Below are 21,510 nucleotides of genomic sequence, written 5' to 3' on the forward strand. Positions count from 1 at the left end.
GTTTGGCTAGGAGTCAGACAGGAGTCAGGAAGGAAGAACTTCGGACTGGGGCTGGGAAGTGGTGCTTTGGGACCTCGCGGAGGAGGCCAGCTGCCGATGTTCGGGTCCTCAGCCCCGCGTCTTTTCTGCCCACCCCCCCCCCCCGCCCCCGTCACTGCCACCGTCAAGTGCCTTCCCGGGCTCACGGGCTGCCCCGGCAGACGCCCCCGCCCGGGGGCCGCCGGAGGCCTCCGCGGATCCCAGGAGTCCAGTTTAGGAGCGGAGCCCGGGCGCTCTCCGCCGCTCCCGCCCCTCTCCCGCCCGCGGGCTGCCAGGCTGCCCGCGAGGTGGCCGGGGAGCCGGGGGAGCCGGGGGAGCCGAGCCCGGCAGCCCGAGCGAGGAAGCTCCCGGGCGCAAGGCCTCGCTTTCGTGGCTTTGAAAACTTTCCAGCGCGCGTGCCACGGAGACGCGCAGCGGCTGGGCCGGAGCCCACGCGGCCCGCGCCTCCCGCGGGGAACTTTTCGGCGCTCGGCTGCCTTGTCACTCTCGCTTTCCGACGCGCCTCCCCCTGGGCTCGCGCTCCCCGAGCTCCCTCCCTCCCTCCCGGCGAGGACCTTCCCGGCGCCCGCGGCTCCCGTCCCCGTGTCGTCGCCGCCGCTCTGCGCTCGCCCTGCCGGGCCGCCCGGCCGCGAGCCCGCCCCGCCGCCGCCGCCCCGCGTCTCGCTTTTCAAAATGGCCCGGCCCCGTCCCGCGCCCTGAGAGCGGCGAGCGCGGCGCCGAGCCCCGGGCAGCCCCCGGAGCGGGCAGCGGGCGGCGGGGGGGCGGGGGAGGGGAGGAGGGGACCCGCCGCGAGGGGCTGACTGCTCGCTGCCAGCCGACTTCTCGCCAATGGTCCAAAGCGACATGTCCAAGTCGCCTCCCACAGCGGCGGCGGCGGTGGCGCAGGAGATCCCGATGGAACTGCTGGAGAACGCGGCTCCCGCGGGGGCGCTCGGAGCGGCCGCACAGGTAGCGAGAGCGCCGCGCCTTCTCCTTCCTTTGTGAGCCGCCGGGGCGCCGACCTCCCGCTCTCCCGCCGCCTCCTCCGCTAGGATCCCCCGCCGGGCCGCTCCCTGCCGCCCGGGCGCCTCCGCCACCCCCTCTCCCTTCGCCCTTTGCCACCCGCTTCTCCTCTCCGGGCGCCGGGGACCCTGCCCCTTCTCGCCTGTCCCTGGCTCTTCCGCGGCTTCCATTTTTCTCGGCTTCCGAAAAGCGAGTGGGAAGGGGCGGGGGAGACCTCCGGGTCTTCAGAGGCCGCTGCCCCCGGGCTGCTCGGTCAGCCCTCCTCGCCCCTTCCCGGGAGAGGCACATGGAGAGACATGAACCAGGCGAGCGGACTGGACCTGCTCAAGATCGTGAGTCCGGGTGGGCGGGAGGGGCTCGGCTCCCCGCGGCTCTGGCTCGGGCTCCGACGCCGACCCTTCCGGGCGAGCTCGGAGCTGCCGTGGGAAGGGGGCGAGGCAGGGGGTGGGGGTGGGGGCAGGGGGACGTGGGGGGGTGGGGGGGGCTTCGGGCCGGGTCTCCGGGCGCAGCCCTGCCCCCCCCCACCCCCCGCACCTGGCTAGTTCTGCCTCCTTGACAGCTCAGCTCCCCTCGCGCCGCTGGCCACCGTTTGCCCGCGCCCCTCCTCGATTCTTTCTCTTAAAGCCAGTTGGGGACGCGAAAAGTTTTTTATTTTTCCATTTCCCCTGAAATGCTGGCCATTCCAGGGAGCTTCAGGACCACCTTCCTCTCCGATGAGGATGAGCGGTTTCTGGAAAAATTCCGGTTTGCAGCTCAGTTGTGAAATAGGAGATGTCAGTTGTAGGCGTTGGGCAATGATAAGGTGGTGGCTTTTACGTAAGGCTTTGGCAGGTACAGTTTGGATTACAGACACCTCCAGGTCTCGGCGGTGACGAGTCTCTCAACTTTTATCCTAGCAGGGAAATGACTGAAGACTCCTAGCTGTGGGGCCGCTTGGCGAGTGCCAGTGCCGGGAAGAGGTTAGGGTTCTATTTCAAGCCTTATTTTGGGGAAATAACTCTTTGCTTAGCGATATGGGCTTGCTGATTTCAAGCCTACGTTTGCTAGATGTGTAAATGTGATGGTGACATATTCCTATATTTACAAAAACCTTATAAATGTGGAGCTTTAGTGAACTTTCTTTAACCACTGGGAAATAACCTTGCTAACTTAAAACACATAATTCACCTTGATTTGAGATGGAGGAAAAATGTAGAAACCAAGAAGTCGTGTAATGAGAAACCCATTTCTTTCATAAGGGTAGGACAGCTAGCTTTTTAGTCGGCATTGGGCTGTTCCGCTGCTGAACCAGAGGGGGGACCTGTAACTAATCACCTACATTTCCATCTAGTTTCTGCCAGGGGACCTGAATTCTTACCAACACATGTCACATTTGTTCTAGGCTCCTGATTTTATCTAGACACTTAATCAGGTTAGATGAGAGTGAGAAATGTACTCAGAGAACTCTGTTATTCCAGGGTGAAGGTCTTGAATTTTGATAAAAGAAAGGACTCTTAGACACCCCCCCCCTTTTTTCTTTGAACTCCCTTCAGGGATTTTTCTTTTCTTTTTTTAAGTTTATTCTTGTGATAAAAAGAGTTCTTGGATTTCTGGAGATCAAAGTTGAGGCTGACCGAAAGCATGACTGCATTTAGATAAGAAATACTAAATGCACTCAGTGATTTACGTCGTTAAATGTAAGTCAACAAGTATTTGTTGTTAACTGCAAGGTGGAAATGATTCAGATGTGAGGAGACGCCAGTGCTGTCTTCAGAGAACTGATAACTCTAGTAGCTGCCAGTGTGATGCCTGTATGACAGTTGTCTGGTAGAGGACTGTAAAAGAAGTACTGAATCTTGCTTTCCAAGGAGGAAGGATCACAGAAATTCTATGCGGAGTAATCCTTAAGGGCTTCATAGAAGAGGTGGCTTTTGAGAAGAGAGTCCAAGGATGGGTGAGATTTGACCAGAGATTGTCAGAGAGATGGTGGGATACATACAGGAAGTAAAGTCACACAAGTTATAAGTCTTATCACATATTTTCATGTGTAGCTTGAAGAGAGTACGGAATGGTACAGAGCAGGCATAGTTAGACGTAAGACTCACAAGGCAGTTTGAGGCCACATCTTGGAAGCGTTGGAACCAGCGGTGTAAGGAATGATGGAGAACCGTGGAAGGGGTTCAGCCAAGGAGTTGCATAACCGCTTATTCAGAAGATTTACCTGGGAATGTTCTGGAAGGTATTTTAGAGTTTTAGAAGTCCAGAAATGGAGCTGCCAGACAGGAGATTGGTGAAACAGTTTGGATAAGAGTTAATAAGGCCTAATCTGAAGGGACAGGAAAGAAAATGGAGATGACAGACCCATGCATGGGATATTTCAAAAGACTCAATGTGCTGGACTAAGGAAGTAAGTGTAGAAATACATGAGAGACAGGAAAAGGGGAGGAAAGGCTATTATATGCAGGTTAGAGGTATAAATATTCAACTACATCCCCATCTATCTCTTTGCTTTCTCTACCTTCCAAAAATGAAAGCAGTTTTCTTTGAATTGTGTTTCTGTTACCTCGATTATGTGAGGGGAAATATGGCCATGTTTATTTTATATCTAATAAATCATGGCATCATAGGGCTGTGAGAACTTGGCAAAGTCTCTAGTCCATCTCTCTGGGCAGGACAGGACAGCAGTAAAGCCCCCAGAAAAGGCGGGGAAGGGGTCCAGCTCAGGAGCAGCCCCTTTTGCTGACTACTGATACTTAGAAATGGAATTTTCACTTGCAAATTGTGTCTCTAAGCAATCTTTGCTTTAAAGAACACTTTCTGTCTTACCTCTGGATTTTATTCCAAGTTCTGTTTGAACAAAGCAAAAGATGTAGATTCCCAGACTGCCCATTTTTCCTTTTTTACGTTAATTAATTCTGCCTACGGATGGGGCACCCTCCTACATTCCAACCCTTTCCCTCCAGCACACTGCCATAAACAACACGACTATTATTTCTTACGTGAGAGCCGAGTTGGCAACCCTAACTACAAATCCTGGTAAGTTCTGATTCAAGCAGATTGCATCGCTTTTTAGGGGGCCTGCTGAACAGCTTCAGTGCAAACTTGGACATAGTCTACTTCCAAAGTTATGGCGCTAATTACTATTCTCCCTCCAAAGCTCCAAATCTGCTTTGTCCACTCCTGGAGCCACTAGCCACACGTAGCTCTAACTGAGATGTGCCGTACGTATAAAATACACACCAGATTTCAGAGACTCGGTATGAAATAAAGAATACACATTAATCTTTCTTACACTGACGACAGGTGGCTGCGATAACATTTTGGGTATATTGGTTTCAGTAAGTTGTATCACTGCAATTAGTTTCACTTGTTGCTGCTTCCCGGTTTCGTACGGCTACTAGAAAATTTCAATGACATGTGGCTTGGCTTACATTTCTGCTGGACAGCGGTAGTCTAAAATACGGCACTGGTAATTCTCCTGGGAGTGGAATTGATGGTATAGGGAGCCGGTGTGGACGGGAAGCCAGTGGGAGGGGTTGAGAGTAGGATAGAGACACAGGAGGAGACAGAGAAGAAACAAAGCAGTATCCCAGCACGTTAGGCCTGCAAGAGGTTGTGAGCAGCACCTCTAGGCACACCTGAAAATGAACAGACAGTAACCAGAGGTCCTGTTTGCTTTGCTCCTAGCAACAGAACCCAGCTGGTTCCACCCCGGCTGAGTTTGCCAGATGCTTTTCAAGCATGTCGTAGTAACACAGCCTGGTAATGGCAACATCTTGAATCACTGCAGCAAGGAGCTTTATCTAAAGAGAGCCGCAGCGGTCCTCCTGTGGCTCTTGATTCTTGTGGGTATGGTTTTCCAGAAACACTTGTACGGCCGAGGTACAGCTCGGTCTTCCGCAGTCTGCCAACATAATGATCGTGGGTCTTGTGTTTTGTGTTTTCCTGGAACCTTCGTTGCTAACCCCCATGGCTTTCCTCTTGAATGGTATTTTAGTTCTGGTGTTGCATGGGAGAAATTTTAAAACATGCCAATCAGAATTTCTGAGTGTGTTTTAAGACGTGAAATGTAATAACTGATTGAGTGATGTGGGGTTCGGTTGGTCTTGTAGATTTCATGGCTCTTTTCTTTTTGTCTTTCCTGGAGCGGAAAGGCTTAGTCTACCTGTTGCTGGATTTAATTCCATTGAATTAACACAATTATGAAGCCTTGGTCCTTTTCAAGAAAATCTGAGCAAAATGGTGTTAACCCCGTAGAGGGCGGTGGCACTGTTTAATTTCACAGGGACAAGGAGTTACAATTAGTTATGCCACCACCACAAGTAACAAAGTCTGTCTCCGAGTTCTTTCCAGGCCTGCCTAGAGGCAGCTTATGAAGAGGGCGAAGTTCTCCTGCCCTCCCACTAGACATTCTGTTTCCCAGCCTTGTCCCTCCTTCCTTCTCTACCTCCAGACCCCGCAAAAGATCTTTTTATGCTGCCTCTTTATTCCTTTTTGCTTTTGTGTAAACTGATCCATATTGACAAGAACTGATGTCCTACCTCCCCTTTTCTAGAGAGGTAATCTCAATTACTTCACTCCAAGTAAAGGATCTTGACAATCCCGTTCAGACTGAACTGTCAGTAAATGAGGAGAATAAATGTCTGATTTCTCTCTGGATCATTCTGGCTGCATTTGTCCACAACTCAAAGGGATAAATATCAATGAATGCTAATCGATTGATGGAAACTAATTTCAGGTATCAGCATTATGCTTATGGGGATCAATATGTAGGGAGGAGACCGTCATCCTATCTATCAACTGCAGAAGCAGCGTCATACTTCAAGCTGTCCCCAGGGTCTGCCAAGCCAACGTTGTGTGCACGGGTGGGCTCAAATCTCCAACTGACTGGCAACTTCCAAAACTAACTACTATGGTCCATTTCAATTAGACAGAAATTAGATTTCAATTACCTGTGAAATATAAACATTTATTTGCTGATTTGAAAACTACACTCCAGTTTCAAAAATTATTTGGTAACAAGGAGGACATTCATTTACATGAAGCTGATACTTATCATCATGAGGAATTATCATTTTAATAAGTCATTTATATATTTGTGGAAATTTCTTAAATTTTTGTTGTTGTTTTTGAAATCTGATGTAGCTTGGTTGATGTTGTAGGAGAAGTAAAAGAATTTCGGTTTACGGTTTTCTTTTTCTCCTTTCTGCTATGGTGACATAATTTGTTTTCATGAAGTTTCATGTAACTAATAGGAAATGAATAGAAATTAGTGGCTTTTCAGACTGTGCTCCCAGAAGGACTTAGGGGTTCTGCATGTGTCAGAGAGAGTATTATGGGTTATACTTTACGCTCCGGCCAAACCCAAACTCCCTTTCTCTTCTGCCTTTTACTTCTTGAAATCTGGGCGACTCTGATTGTGAACTGTTTCACGTATTGGGTGTTTATATAGTGTTGCTAAAAAAAAAAAAAACTTGGAAAAACAATTAGTCCTAAAAGAGGCTGCATTTGAAGCAGCCCCTGAACTAAGAAAACTATACTTCTTTTCCAAATTGAGTCAAGTAAATATTTGAATAATTAATCTTTCCTGTCTCTCTCCATTTTGAGAAGATTTGGCCTTTCCTTTTTTTTTCTTTCTTTCCTTTTTTTTTTTAAATTCCTGCAGATGAAACACTCTAGTCCTCGTTTTCAAGGATTTAAAGTAGCTAAAGAAAAGTAATTCTAGCAAGATGGACTTAATTTTAAATATGCATTGGATCAAAGGGAACTTTGTTTTATAATGGTAGGATAAATTTTCAGTAACATTTTTAAAAAATACATTGAAATGGACTGTATTAGCTTTCCAAAAGTTGCTTTAATTTTTTTCCCTTGATCTTGGATATTGTTATAAAAAACAATAAAGATTAACAAGGAAACTATGGAAGAGAAATAACTACTCAAATTCATAAGAGAACAGAAAAGAGGTATCATTAAGCGTATCTCTTTTAGCTTTTAATATATAATACATAATTAATAAGGATTCGCTATGACACTATTAAGACATGAACAAGTTAATACTTTGAATAAAGCATTCCCCATAAATTTAAGTGATTAAAGGACAATACAGTTTTTTCAAAGTTATCACAAGTTTACACGGGATTCAGCCATAATTGTGTGCCTGTGTGTGTGCAAACTGTGTGTTAGTACAGTTGAAAACTCTGATAATCCAACATATATACGTGGGTATATATTGACTAGGTAGCTAAGTGTATCCAAAGTAATACTTATGAATAGTATTCCTAGGGGCTTAGAAAAATTAACATACATTTAAAATGAAACACTTTTTAAATGTGTCTAATTTCTTGCAGAAAATTATCTCCTGTAGGACTGAATGTCTGAAATTTTGTGTGGTTTTCACAGTCCCTGTTGTGCATTTGTGAACAGCCATGAAAAAGCTTACACACCAAAGCAGCAGAGTAATAAAATATATTTATCATGAAAAATCTGAAGCAAGAGACAATGATAGAATTTCATATTCTCTTTCCACCCATTTCAAAATGGTATTGGAAAGACATATCACAATGGAGTAAGATTATATTTTGTCTTTGTTCTTAAAGATAATCTATGCCTCTCATGAAGAAAAACAATGTGTTAAAAAAAAAAAAAAGGAAAACAGTGTGTTTAATGCAGGTTTGCCCCTCCCCCCCATAAGAAACATGTTAGGCCTTAAAAAATTGCTTTCAAGGGTAATTAGTCTTTTCCCATGTTCAATAATATAAAAATATTTTTAATTTTAAAGAACTTTTCCTGCTTTATTTTTGTGTTTGTAGGCTTTGGAAGACCCTTCTGTCCAAACCTTTATATAATAATTGGAAAAGGAAGAACACTCTTGAAAGAATGTTATTTTTCAACAGTTTACTGAATAGTGTTTACATAAGTATAAAGAATAAGCTGCTAAGTGAGAAGAACCTTGTATGATACACAAAGCCCAGCCTAGGTTGTCTTTCCTTTTATGAACTTGAGAGTTAATTAAATGCCATGGAAACACATTTGTATTATATAAATCCCGTAGATACTTGAAAGAGAACAAACATGGTTAAGAAAAATTTTTGCTTTAAGATTGTACCACCCTCTCACTGATTGCAAAGTCATCTAAGTTACTCATAACACAAATGTTCGTAATAGATCTTAGTTGGCCTAAGTACTACGTACACCGTAGTTTATAAGATATTTCTTTTTTTTAATGAAAACCATCTGCGTGTATCAAATAGCACAAAGTAGTATTTTCAAAACCTGAACTCTGCAATTTACTCGGCAATTTAAAAAAAGTTAACTTTCGTAAATGCTGATAATCTCATGAAGTCTCTTTAAGCCTAAGCATTCTCAGCATGTTACGCCTTCACCCCAACTTTACCCGACTCTTCCAATCTGTATGTGGATATTACTTTTAAAAATATCATTCTGAGCCCTTATCATTTACTAGGTCTTACACTAAATGCTATGAATCTGGTATTTTATTTAATTCCTAAACCTGTGAAGTAAGTAGCAATATGCCCATTTGAAGGAGGGGAAGACTGGTGTTTGGAGCAGTTAAGACATTCGCTCACAGTCTGCAATGGCAGGATTCCAGCCTATTTGCTTTGCACCTAAAGGCACAGTTTTGAGCTATTTTTCAATTATATGTTAATGGCCAGTATTTGCAACAACTTTACCTATGCCTGCCATTAAACAGAGATTGATGCATTGTTTGTTCTTAGTGCTCTGAGTGTAAATAAATAATCATAGAAAAAGCAAGTTCATTAGCATAGGTTCATGTTTGGCTCTATCCTGGTATGGAAGCAAACGGTCTTGCTCTTAACCTCCTGTTCTCAAATGCTTGTCTTCTTATTGCTATTATCCTATAAAATTACCTATTTATCTAATTATTCTATAAAATTTTATTCTATGAAATTTATTTTTCTCGCATTCTCCGTAAAATCACGAAGGGATTTTGATTTTCCTATCACATGCAAACATGGCCACAATGGGCCCAACATTTTTATAAGGCATTTCAATTTCATCCAGTTCATGACCACTTACAGAAGAAGCCTTTCGCCACTTCTGAAGCCGTTTCTAGATCCATACGGTCGGGGGAGGAATTGGTACCATGTTTTCATTCATGTTCCATGTAGACCCGTGTGTGTGTGTGTGTGTGTGTGTGTGTGTATTTCAAGGTAATCAGAATTCATATTATACAGTGTTCTTCGGCTACCATATAGTTCTACAAGTAGCTCTGGGATTACAAATTAAAACATGAACAAAAGCAAAAATGGAGGCCCAGTGGCACTGGAAACGGCATCTCAGGGCAGGCAAAACTGTTGCATTCGTGCTGTCCAAGAGGCTTGGACTCGTGATCTTTTCTCTCTCCTTACAGCTGCAGCTCTGCGCTCTCCTGCCCTGAAATCCTTGCTTTTAAATGTTTTCTCTTTGGTGGCTTTGCCTCTTGACAACCCGTATGCGAACAGATAACATAATTTGTTTTAATTCAAGAATTATTAAATGCTTTGTCTAGAAACCTCTTCACCCTATTAACTCACTGTTCTTGAAATAAGCACTTGTGATTCCAGCAATAATAATTTTCAAACAATGCCCATATGATGGCAATTTGTATTTTGTTTTGGTTTTTGACTTCTTCCTAGCAGTAGGCCTAGATTTCTCATTTGCCTTTTTTTTTCTTTCTTTTTCTTTTTTTTTTGCAGTCATATGGAAAAGGAGCTAGAAGGAAAAACAGATTTAAAGGATCCGATGGGAGCACTTCATCTGACACTACCTCAAATAGTTTTGTTCGTCAGGTAAGAGAGCTTTTAAAATTTCTGTTCTGGAGAAGTATATTCAAATGAATTTTGTTGGTTTTGTTTTGTTTTGTTTTGAAGGTGATTTTATACCATTATCCTTAAGACTTATATGGTGTTATTATACTTCTAGTTGAAGTGAAAAGTGTGCCGTTTCATGTGATAATTAAAATATTTAAATTTTAAGTGAGATCGTGTGATAATTACAACCTTTCCTGGCAAGTTGGTCTTGCCAGGAAGGATTTCTTCTTAACAAAATAAGGGAACTCCAGCAGAAATGATTACAGATTTGGAGGTTTTCTTCGGCCGCGGAAGAGGGCATCTCAGTGGGTATCTGTGTGGCCAGCTATGAAATCAAAATACTGGTGTTCCTCTGGCTTGGGTTTTCTTTTTCCCTCTCAGAGTTCAGGCTGTCAAAGAGGAAATCGTGTTCCGTCTTGGAACGTTTGAAGCTACTAAGGTTAAAGCGTGTGTTATCTTTGAGGAATAATTTAAACTGCCTTTGAAGACGTAGCCTTTATGCCAGGTACCAGGCAGTGTAGTCCTGGGCAGCAGTTTCCAGCCGTCCCCCAAAAAGTCAGCATGAGCGCTTTCCGCATAGGAACATTTGTATGTGCTAACAGAAGGGACTGGAACCCCCAGAGCAAGAGCACAGGCAGCCCGATGACTGAGGACAATAGGTTCTGTTCTAGACTTAAGTTTCTTCAGGTGTAGGTGTGTATCTTCATCGAACATTTCTTGGTGGGGAAGGAATTGCACAGGACAGTGCTAGACAGAACCTGATTCCACGGCCCAAGGTCCCCCCAGTTTTTGGCTCTTGTGCTCAGGAGTATTTTGTCGGTGACCGCTTGCTCCCCAGACCATGGAGGTCCACCAGAAAAACTCCAGTTCTTTTGGTTGCCAACTCTCCCTACTGCTTCTGGTGTCCCTGCTCCCACAGCTTCTCCCCCACAGTTAGTTAGTAGCTTAAATGTCTATACCTGCTGCACCAGCGGCGATTCTGTCCTTGGCTGGTTGCCCCCTCCTTCCCCTGTCCTGACACAGACCAAGGATGGGCCCTCCTGGGTCTCGCCTGTTCCCACCTTGCTATGTCAGGAATGCCAAAGGCATGTCTGAGTAACTGACACGCAGCTGGAAAAATCTTGGTTCGGGTCTGTGCCAATGAAGAATTGTTTCAGTGACAGGAAATTAGAAAAAGAGTTGGTTAAGAAAGAATGGAGCTCTTTTGCTAAGAAACATTTAGAAAGAGGAAAGAAGGTGGAGCCAAGCATGGCTCAGCCTGGAGCTATGTTTTACTGGTGTCAGAAGGAGCCAGGAAGGGTAACAGAGGAGCCAAAGGTGTGTGCGTTGGCCTGATGTCATCGTGGGCAGAACTGGGGCATCATGGTCCTGAGAATGAATGAAGGATCTTGAGAAATAGCTTCAGGGAGTCAGTTAAAGGAAAGTTACCCAAGGCCTTTTCCATGTCAAGCATCCATATTTATTCTGCCTCTGGGACAAGGAGATTGAACCAGAGGAGTGAGAACCCACGGCCGTGAGTCATCATCTCAGGGCCGGCACTGGAGGACCCGAAGCAGAAAAGAATAAGCTTCTTAGGACCCAGCGTAGCTGCGGCACAGCCACACAGAATGAAAGGCAGCTTGACGAGATTATGTGGAAAGAAAAACTGATGTTTCGAGTGGGCAAGAGATTGTGAATAGAAATTAATCGTACAGAGCCCGTGATGGCCCAGTTGAGCTCTGTAACGATGTCCTTCCAAGACAGTCTCTGGACTTCATGTTCCAGTCATTTCTTTGGCTGTGAATTCCCCTTTTATGGTGTTTTGAGAGCTTAATTCATTAAGTTCATTCGTTAAGGAGTGATTGCCGCACTGCATGTAAGTTACCTGGAATTTCTTTTTTGTCATGATAGCTTCCTATTGGCTTTGTGTTCTCTGGGTGTGAGATTCTGTGCTTGAAACACAATTACAAATAATAAAGAGGGGGGCACCTGGGTGGCTCAGCTGGTTAAGCGTCTGTCTTTGGTTGGGGCCCTGATCAGGAGATAGCCTGCTTCTCCCTCTGCCCCTTCCCCCCACTCCTGCTCTCTCTCTCTCCGGCTCTCTCTCTCTCTCTCTCAAATGAATAATTAAAAAAAAACTTCAGTAAAAAATAATGAGAGCTGTTAAACTACTTACTGTACATTTAGATATATATTGCTAAAACATATGTGAGCATTTAAGAAGACCAAAAAAAAAAAAAGTCTATCCTAAAGGTCCATCTTCTGGAAATAAAGTCTGTGTCCTTGAATCTCAACAGAGTAAGGTGTTCCATATGGCATGGATTTGAGGTCATGATTACACAGGCTTTGAGAACCCTGATGTACTAGCGTCTTTCTGACACAGAAGGAAAACCAGTGTCTTTGGCAAGAATGCCAAGTCTAAAAATCATAGTTTTCCTTTGATAATTTAATCTCTATTTGTTTAAAGCAGCATTTGTATTTCACTGCTATTTGAAAATAAGCAGAAGCTACCTTTGCCAGAGCTAGATACATACTAGAAATGGCATCATCAGAGTGTCTCAAGAAGTATATCGTGGATAATAATGATAAGCATATGTTAGATTATTAAATAATCTGGAAAAACATCTTTTAAGTATTTTCTTTTTATCATAAGTAGATGTTTTGTTAAACAAGTGACTCGTGCCTGTGTATGTTACTTCCTTGCCTGTGGCTGGGGCGTATGTACAATTGATGTTGGAAAAGTAGACCCTGTAAGTAGGATCCATTTAAAAATATCTTGCAGTTAGGTTATATTCCTGCCCTTGAATTAAAAATAGTGGACTCTGAAAAACAGTCTGAAGGGTTTGAAGTGGTGGGGGGGGGTGGGAGGTTGGGGTACCAGGTGGTGGGTATTATAGAGGGCATGGATTGCATGGAGCACTGGGTGTGGTGAAAAAAATAATGAATACTGTTTTTCTGAAAATAAATAAATTGAAGGAAAAAAATACTTTCCATACAACTTTGAAACATTAGAATTATATTTTTTACAACTATATCATTTGTAAAGACTTCTAAGACTCTTTGGGAAGCACTGGGTACTTTAGAAAGCTTCAGAGGTCGAAAATGTGAAGATTTCATTAAAAAAAAAAACAATTGAGAATTTCAAAAATAAATAACTGACAGAATATCATAGCGCTTGTTATGAACAGAGTTGGAGGTCCCCCAGATTCCTATGCTGATTGTCCTTGGAGGGTATGTTTGGAGGCAGCAAGGTTAAATGAGCTCATGAGAGTGGGACAATTAATCCCTGTAGGACAGGAATCCTTGTAAGAGAGAGATACGAAGAATACGCACGCTCGGTTAAATGGCCGTGTGAGAGCATAGTGAGGAGACAGCCATCTGCAAGCCAAGGAGAGAGGTCTCGCCAGAAGCCCACCCTGCCAGCTCTGTGATCATGAAACTCCAGCCTCCAGAGCTGTGAGAAAATAAATTTCTGTTGGGTAAACCACCCAATCTGTGGTGTTGTTATGGCAGCCGTAATAGACGAATACAGGCACATATATAAATTCGGGCTTGAAAACAGGCCTCTTTTAATTAATTTAGTTTCTTACTTTTAAAGTAAGCATTCTTACTGATATGTAGCCGATATGCCCCGAGATGCACAACTCCTAAGGGTTCATGAGATCTGAGATTTCATCAAGTCAGCACCTACGCCACTACCACCCAGATCCAGAAATCCGTACCCTCCGCCCCCTAGGCTCCCTGTTTTGACCCTTCTCAGTCATTTCTCTTCTCATGCCGTAAGTTCTTCGGGCCCGTTCTTAGAGACTTGTGTAAATAGAATCATTTTATGCCTGAATTCTTTCACTCAGCCTTATGATTGTTGGGTGTATGTACGTTGTGTGTTGAGATAACTGGTCCGTCTTTTTTGCTGCCCAGCATTGCATTATGTGCAGACACTGCGAATGTTGACCTCCCCTCCTGTTGCTAGACGTTGGGTTATTTCCATCCGGGGTCATTGAGAGGGATGCTGCATTATATAGTCCTACCTTTGGTGTGCATTCTTGGTACGGTTTTATGCGTTTCTGTTCCACAAATGGAGTGGAATGCTGGATCCTACCTATGCATTTTTTTTTCAAGATTTTATTTATTTATTTGATAGAGAGAGATCACAAGTGGGCAGAGAGGCAGGCAGAAAGAGAGGGGGGAAGCAGGCTCCCTGCTGAGCAGAGAGCTCGATGCGGGGCCCGATCCCAGGACACTGAGATCATGACCTAGGCTGAAAGCAGAGGCTTAACCCACAGAGCCACGGAGGTGTCCCATCTAGGTATGTTTAACTTAAGTAAACACTGCAGTCCAGTGTTTCAGAGTGGTTGAACCAGTACGCATTCCCACAAGCAGTGGAAACAGTCTCAACTGTTTTGTGTCTTTGCCAACACTTGGTATTGTCAGTGTTTCTCATTTCAGTCATTCTTGTGACAGTGTAGTGGTAGCTCACTGTGGTATGAATATCCATTTCCCTGATAACTAAGTCACAATTTACCTGTACCAGATTTTAGTCCTATGGCTATTTGATGAACATTATAACCATTTGTTGGAATATGTTGAAACCTATCGGAAAACATAGAACATGATCATGAAGACTATGCGGTAAAAGGGTGAGAGGCATTTTTTCCAAGGCTTTTGGTTTTTTCCAAACTTTTTATTATGCATTTTTTAGCCATCATTTGTGTGTGGTTTTCTAACTCAAGTTATTTTATAAGAATCAGTAGTCTTAAGGAAAAGACGCTTACCCATATGTTTCTGCTTCAGATCCTAAAGCAGGATAACAGGTGCCGTGACAGAATTTTTGTAATCATTGGTCAAGATTCCATTTTTTTAGTTGATCAGTTCACTTTAAGTTGATTAAGTAAGTAGTCTTCTGGTCCTTCACGACATCAACTTTTTTGATGTCCTAATATTTCAAAGTGGGGATTGGAGAGAAAGGGCGAGTACTTATCATTTACCTCAACACGGTTGGAACTGGAGGGTGTTACGCTGGGCGAAATAAGTCAATCAGGAGAAGATAATTGTCATATGATTTCACTCATATGTGGAATATAAGAAACAGTGCAGAGGATCATAGGGGAAGGGAGGGAATCTGAATGGGAAGTCATCAGAGAGGGAGGCAAGCTGTGAGAGACTCTTCACTAGGAAACAAACTGAGGGTTGCTGGAGGGGAGTTTGTTGGGGGAGGGTAATTGGGTAATGTGATGAGCATTGGGTGTTACATGCAACTGATGCATTATTGAACTCTACATCCAAAACTAATGATGTACTATGTGTTGGCTAATTGAATTGAATTTTTTTTTTTAATGTGTATTGAAGGATGACTTCGCACCTGAGTGTGGTTAATTTCCCCCAGGACATTGGTTTTATGCTGGGGCTCGGGGGAGGACCAGAGTCCTGATCAGTGCTGCAGTTTGGCCGCTGTCCACAGGGATGGTTGGCTAGGTATGGCATATTATTGGTAGGGCTTTCCAGGGGCTCCAGGAAACAAGGTTGCTATGGCTTCTACTCTATATAAGCTTGCTGTGAAGTGATGGCCTAGCTCACTTTATAAACTACATTTAAAAAAAAAAAAGATTTTATTTATTTATTTGAAAGAGAGAGAGATCACAAGTAGGTAGAGAGGCAGGCAGAGAGAGAGGGGGAAGTAGGTTCCCCGCTGAACAGAGAGCCCCATATAGGGCTCGATCCCAGGACCCTGAGATCATGACCTGAGCCGAAAGCAGAAGCTTAACCCACTGAGCCCCCCAGGTGCCCCGGCCTATCTTACCTTATACATCATGCATTTCAAGGAAGAATTTGTCCCACCTAAGGTTTCCTAAAACCATTAATTGGAGGGAAAGTTAATCGTGGTGTTTTTTAAAGTCTTTTGCTTTATGTTGCAGCCAAAATGTTACCTGTATGCGATATATGTTTTTAGTATACTGAACTTAAAATTTCCATAGTTCTCATTTATGTAAATTATGATGTGAGGAGACTTATTTAAAATGGTTTCTTTCCAAGAAGGAGGTTAGTGGTGAGGGATTATGGTTAAGGGACTGGACTCTGAAGGCAGGCCACTCAGTGAATTCTGGCTCAGACATTTACTAGTTAACCTTTGAGTAAGTAGCTTAATCTTTCTGTTCGCCTGCGTTTTGCTCTGGGGAATAGTGCCTACCTCCAATGTTAGCTGAAAGGATTGCATGAGTTCAAACTCGTAAATCGCTTAGAGCTGTACCTGGTATCTAGGAGGTTCTATTGAAGAGTTTATTACTATTTCTTGTGAATATCATTACCCATTGAGAACACTGGTTAAATCCTGACTAAGGGGCACCTGGGTGGCTCAGTCAGTTAAGGGTCTGACTCTTGATTTCAGCTCAGGTCATGATCTCTGGGTCCCAAGATCGAGTCCCGTGTCAGGCTTGGAGCTCAGCGCAGAGTCTGCTTGAGATTCTCTCTCTCTCTCTCTCTCTCCCTCTGCCCCTCCCCCTCTCTCCATCTTTCTCAAAAACAGAACAAAACAAAACCAGAAAAATAATAATAATATTAGGGAGAATAATAACAATTAACTCTTATTTGAGTGTTTAGTATATATTCTGTATGTATCTCCATTATACAGATAAGAACATTGAGGGACAGAGAGGTCAAGTAACTTGTCTACAGTCACCTTGCAAGTAGGGTTGGAGTCAGAATTTGAATCCCAGGTGGCTGACCCCAGATTCTTGCTTTTATTGGATATGTTACATCTCCTCGTAACAGAAGCTGTGAATACATTAAATCATCAATGAGTGTATCATTCATTCAGCTGAGGAAGACATGTAGAAGGATTTCTACCCATGTTTTTAGGATGAACGCATACAAAATTAGTCTTCTTTTAACTTCCTTCCCCATAAGAAGGTGAGGATGTCTTCAACATTGTCAGCATCCCCTGGGCATCATGGTTTTTAAAACTAAAACAACACACAAGTATTATCCATTCCTGTTTCATCAAAAATTGCTTCGAGTCCTAGTTGGTACCATCATTCAGCCCACTCCGTGCCCGTATCAGTAATGACAAGTGGAGAAGTAGCAACGGAAATGTCTGTTTTCCCTCTACTCCCACAGAAGTCACAGGAACATGCCCTTCTCAGAATCCTGAAAGTCCTCTTTTTCTTTTTCTTCTTTTTAATGAACTTGGATGTGGGCTCATGCCCACACGCAGCATCTCACTGGTCTGTTTGAGGTCTAGCTGAGGCTGATGCAGTCCATGAATCATCCTGATTGTGAATCTGGGTAACATTAGGTGCATATACAGCACTTGGGATACAGTCGACCTGTTAGAAATGTTTGGTCTGTTTTTTAGGTCTGTTGCTTCATAAATAGGCATTTTAGTTTTAATGTAGTCAGAAGCAGAAAGTGTTCAACGTGACTTCTAGGCACCCTAAAGAATTAACAAAGATGATTGTTCAAATTGTTTCTGTACCAAACCGTGTTTAATCCACAAAGCCGTGGTTATCTGGGATTTATTAAGATAATTAAGATAACCGAAGTTATCTTCAGCTCAGGGAAAAACACTTTGTCCTCTGGCTCTGCCTTGCGAACAGATACGTTGATAAAAGAACTTCATTTATCATCATAATAAGGCTGGAAAAGCTGCCATTCTTAAAGTTTTTTGCATGTAGTGCCTTGCATAAAGTTATAGCCTATGAGAATGATTAAGTTTTCCATTAATGTCACTCTTCCTTCCCAACTTCATACAGAAAGAAAGAAACAAAGAAAGAAAGGAAGATCGATCGATCCCTGAGGTCTGTTGTTGAAAGAGGAGGAAAGGAAAAGAACTAGTAGTTTATTTTAGCACAAGAACCTAAGCGAGTAAATTAATTTACTGGAAGAAAAATAGGTGGAAAGGAGTAACAAGGCCTGCCTGGCATTGAAGGATAGAACATTTGTGCTGTTCTTTTCAAGAGATTGTGCAAGAACTGCTAACTGTATAAATTCCTTGATACTGCCAAGGTCAGGGGAAACTATGTACATCAAAGTCAAGGCAGCTCATGGGGGGCAGAGAGGGTGGTGTTACTAACTGCTTCTCAGCCCACTCAGTTCTATGCTGTTGTCTCTCCTTTCTCCTTTCTTTCTTTCTTTCTTTTTTTTTTTTTTCTCCTTCATTTTCTTAAAGACATGTGTTCTCCCTGGCTACATTTATGTACCTGGCAGTATTCCTAAGATGAACACCAAATGCTGAGCGGATGCCTGGCAGTTGGCTTTATTTGGATGAGTCCCCAGCAAGGCAGCTTTCATTCAGAGTACACCATCCTCTGAGCTCTGCTGTATGCGCTGCCCCGGACGGCGGGGGCTGGCAAACGGTTTCCACTGATAACTTTCCCAGTTCCCCTTGTGGCACCAACGGGTGTCTCTCGGGCAGAGGCTTCAGCCCTAGAAATGAACAACTCTTTTTGGAATTTTCGAGGGCCGTGACTCCTTGGGGTTCACAGGGAGAACGCTGCAACTGATCTGGGATTGTGCTCGCCGACATATGTTGTGGTTGTAACGAAATAATCCTGTAGCTTCTAAGAGCTTCCAGAATACAAATCAGGATGACAAAACGGAATGAACCAAATATTTAACAGAAGGTTGCATGACACTTTCAGAACATGGTATTCTAAACAAATTCCGTCCTCTTCCAGTACCATGTTCTTGGTGCTGCTTTTTTGGACCTTTTATTAGTTCAGATTGGCTTTAAATACGAATGATTAATCACAGAGACACACAGTCTATTTTTTAGTTTTGTTTTGCAAAGACAGATTAAATTGTGATAATGATTACAGACTCCAGGCCTGCGTAGACTGATATGTTTAAGGTTGGATAAATCTTTCAGCCCTTAAATACTGGCTTGTTGCCTTGTTATGCTGTATTCGTCACAAACACAACTATAAATAATAATGTGGTAGATTTATGGCCACTGTGATTTCCTGTAAATGGCTTTCTATCTTATTAGGCATTCACCTAGGTTTTGTGAATGGCAGGATCTGTTCTGAGACGTCTTAAGAACTCTTCTTAAATATATCAGTAGAAAAATATTGAGCTTTTCAGTAAAGAATTCCCTCGCCTTTCTGTAGTATAAATCTCCTTATTGCCATAAATGTTTTCCTTTCTTCTTTTAGGAGACATACATATTTTAGAAAGTACTAAAACAAAATTTAGATTTTTTGTACTTCATATAATTAGTTTTAAAATGTCTTTTTTCACAAAGTTTTTGTGGAAGAACAAGGACACGGTTAGATATGGAATCTGCCTCATTCTCAGACCGTTTTCCTGTATTTAGAATACCTGCTCTATGAATGAGGTTCAATTAAGATCTCTCATTATTAAAACAGTTTTGCAGCTCAAGGCATTTCTATCTTTGCATGTCTTTTTCCCCCATTGTTACAAACATATAATTTGAAACCCCAGAATTATTTCTGCAGGTGTTTTGAGTTTCATTGACTTTCAGATGTTTCAAATTACAATATACTTTCCACTTACACCCTATTTTTGTTCATCTTCTGCTTGGTCCATCTGTGCATTCTTAGAAGTCATAGACCAAAGTCACCTCGCGAGATTGAGAATTTACAAGTGATCTGATACGGAGTAACTGGTATAATTAAGTAAATGGAGTTTCTTCATAGCTGGTGTAAACTAATTGATGGAGTTTCATTAAATACTGAGTTTACAAAAAAGTGTGTGTTTCAGGTGACCCCTAAACTTTGAGAAGTACCACTGAAGATCCCTCACTTAGCTTAAGGTTATTGTTCATGTGTCTTAGGCCTTCACAGGCATAGGTAGTAAGTAGTCTGGTCCAAGCAAGGAATTGTCTTTTATAAATGGAAATATTGTCAGCTTCTCTCCGTATTGATTTGTTTCTGGAATTCTTCATGTCTGACGATTATCAGATGCCAAGGAAGTCCTTTTTGAGGTTTTGGCTTATGTCTCAAAAATATTTGCTACGGTTCAGCTCAACAAGCAAGTATTCCAATTCTATCTCATCATTATTCCACATTCGTGACCAAGCGAGTGTGTTTATTACAAAGACCCAAGGTGGAGAGAAGTAACCCAGCCCCCGCCTGTTCCTCTGATCTTACCATGCTTCCTTTCATCATCTGCTTATTTTAGAGTCTGATCATAAAGGAGGGGGAAAAACAGGAAAATAGTCGCAGGAGGTGGGGAGAAGCTTTCCATGGATGCATAATTAGGAAAATATAGTTGAAGGTCATTAGGAAGTCCCTGATGTCACGTTCTGTGCCATCCATCCAAAACTATGATCAAGTTTTAAAGAGCTATCTGGGTTCAGGACCTCACATCTCCCTTCATGATTTCCTTATATCTTTGATGTCTGTAGAAAAGTTCCAGTACCTCTTCTACTTTATACCTGGTGGCAAGAAGCCCAGGGGACTGATTTTGACAAAGCTTGGGCTTCTGACAAGGACAGTTTACCTGAACGCTGCTTTCTCTTCTCTATCCTGTCTGAGAGTCTGGATGTTATGACCTCACCAGTTTTTCCTTCCTGGAAATAATATTTTCTCTCAGCCAGGGGTCTTCTCTTTCACAGAGGTGGAACCTGGAAGGTTTACTCCCCTCTAGAGGTCTCACTCCCATGGAAGGATGTGTGATTTCTCCTCGACCAGGGTGCTGTATCTGCAAGCTGGAAATGGCAAACTACCTTTAAAAAAGAACCCAGCAACTGCCTCCCCCCCAACCAAAACAAACTAACTGTTCATTTGAAAGAAAAGTAGCTCAGATGGTGTATCCCTTTGCTAGAGTTTGAACCACAAGCTGGTGGCTTCAACAACAGAAGTTCATTGTCTCATGGTCCTGGAGGTGAAGATTATGAAATGGAGGTGTTGGAGAGGTGGCTTCCTTCGGAGGCTGTGAAGGGAGCTTCTGTTCCAGGCTCCTTTCCTGACATGTAGGTAACTCTCTTTATGTTCATGTGGTTGGTTTCTCCCTCCTGTGGGTCTGTCTCCACATTTCCCCCTTTTATAAGCACATCAGTCATGGTGGATTAAGGTTCATCTTAATGACTTCATTTTATCCTAATTACCTCTATAAAGGTCCGATCTCCAAATAAAGTCACATCCTGAGCTGGGGGGGTTAAGAATTGAGGAGGGGATCACGATTCAACCCATAGTAGATAGTGACTCTGTTATAATTAGCTTCATATATGAATTTGTTGTTTTCTTACAGCTCAAGTATTTTAATATAAAGATAGATTTACACTGAAAAGCCAGCATAAATCAGAAAAGCATCTTCTGCTAGACTATTAAAGGAGTGAAAAGGTGCATTTCCCCCATATGTGTTGACACGATGCATCTATGGTCCTGTGGCTGAAGTAATACATGAAAATGTTATTATTTTTATAATCAATTTAATAAATTCAAGTAATATTTTAATTATGAACTCACTTCAACTTTATTCATCATATGAATTTTCATTTAGATTACTCCATTTCTTCCAGAGTAGAAAAACCTCTTCCTAAGGCCTTGATAACTTGCACCTAAGCACGTGTCAGGGATTTATAAAATGTTCCAAAGACTTGGGGCTTTTAGAGATTAAATTCATTAGTATAACCCAGAATCTGGTTCACTCTTCAGTATAATTTGTCTGATGGGTAAAAAAAATACGAACTATTGCGTATCTACAGTAGAAAGGTTATTTGCTC

General features: G+C 42.9%; 1 protein-coding gene across 4 annotated transcripts in view; it reads left to right on the plus strand.

The window, feature by feature from the left end:
- Positions 1-843: 843 nt before the first annotated feature.
- CACNB2 (calcium voltage-gated channel auxiliary subunit beta 2) overlaps positions 844-21,510 on the plus strand; it is a 382,104-nt gene continuing 361,437 nt past the window's right edge. For 2 of the 4 annotated variants that reach the window (XM_044227100.1, XM_044227104.1), the window contains exons 1-2: positions 845-987; positions 9,738-9,830. In XM_044227100.1, the coding sequence (XP_044083035.1) occupies positions 868-987; positions 9,738-9,830 (213 nt within the window). In that variant the 5' untranslated portion in view covers positions 845-867. Of the gene's footprint in view, positions 988-1,292; positions 1,374-9,737; positions 9,831-21,510 lie in introns of those variants that run through there. The other 2 variants (XM_044227101.1, XM_044227103.1) reach the window with 2 other exon arrangements.

The sequence above is a fragment of the Neovison vison genome, chromosome 12, assembly GCF_020171115.1.
Source record: "Neovison vison isolate M4711 chromosome 12, ASM_NN_V1, whole genome shotgun sequence".
Classification (NCBI taxonomy): Eukaryota; Metazoa; Chordata; class Mammalia; order Carnivora; family Mustelidae; genus Neogale; species Neogale vison.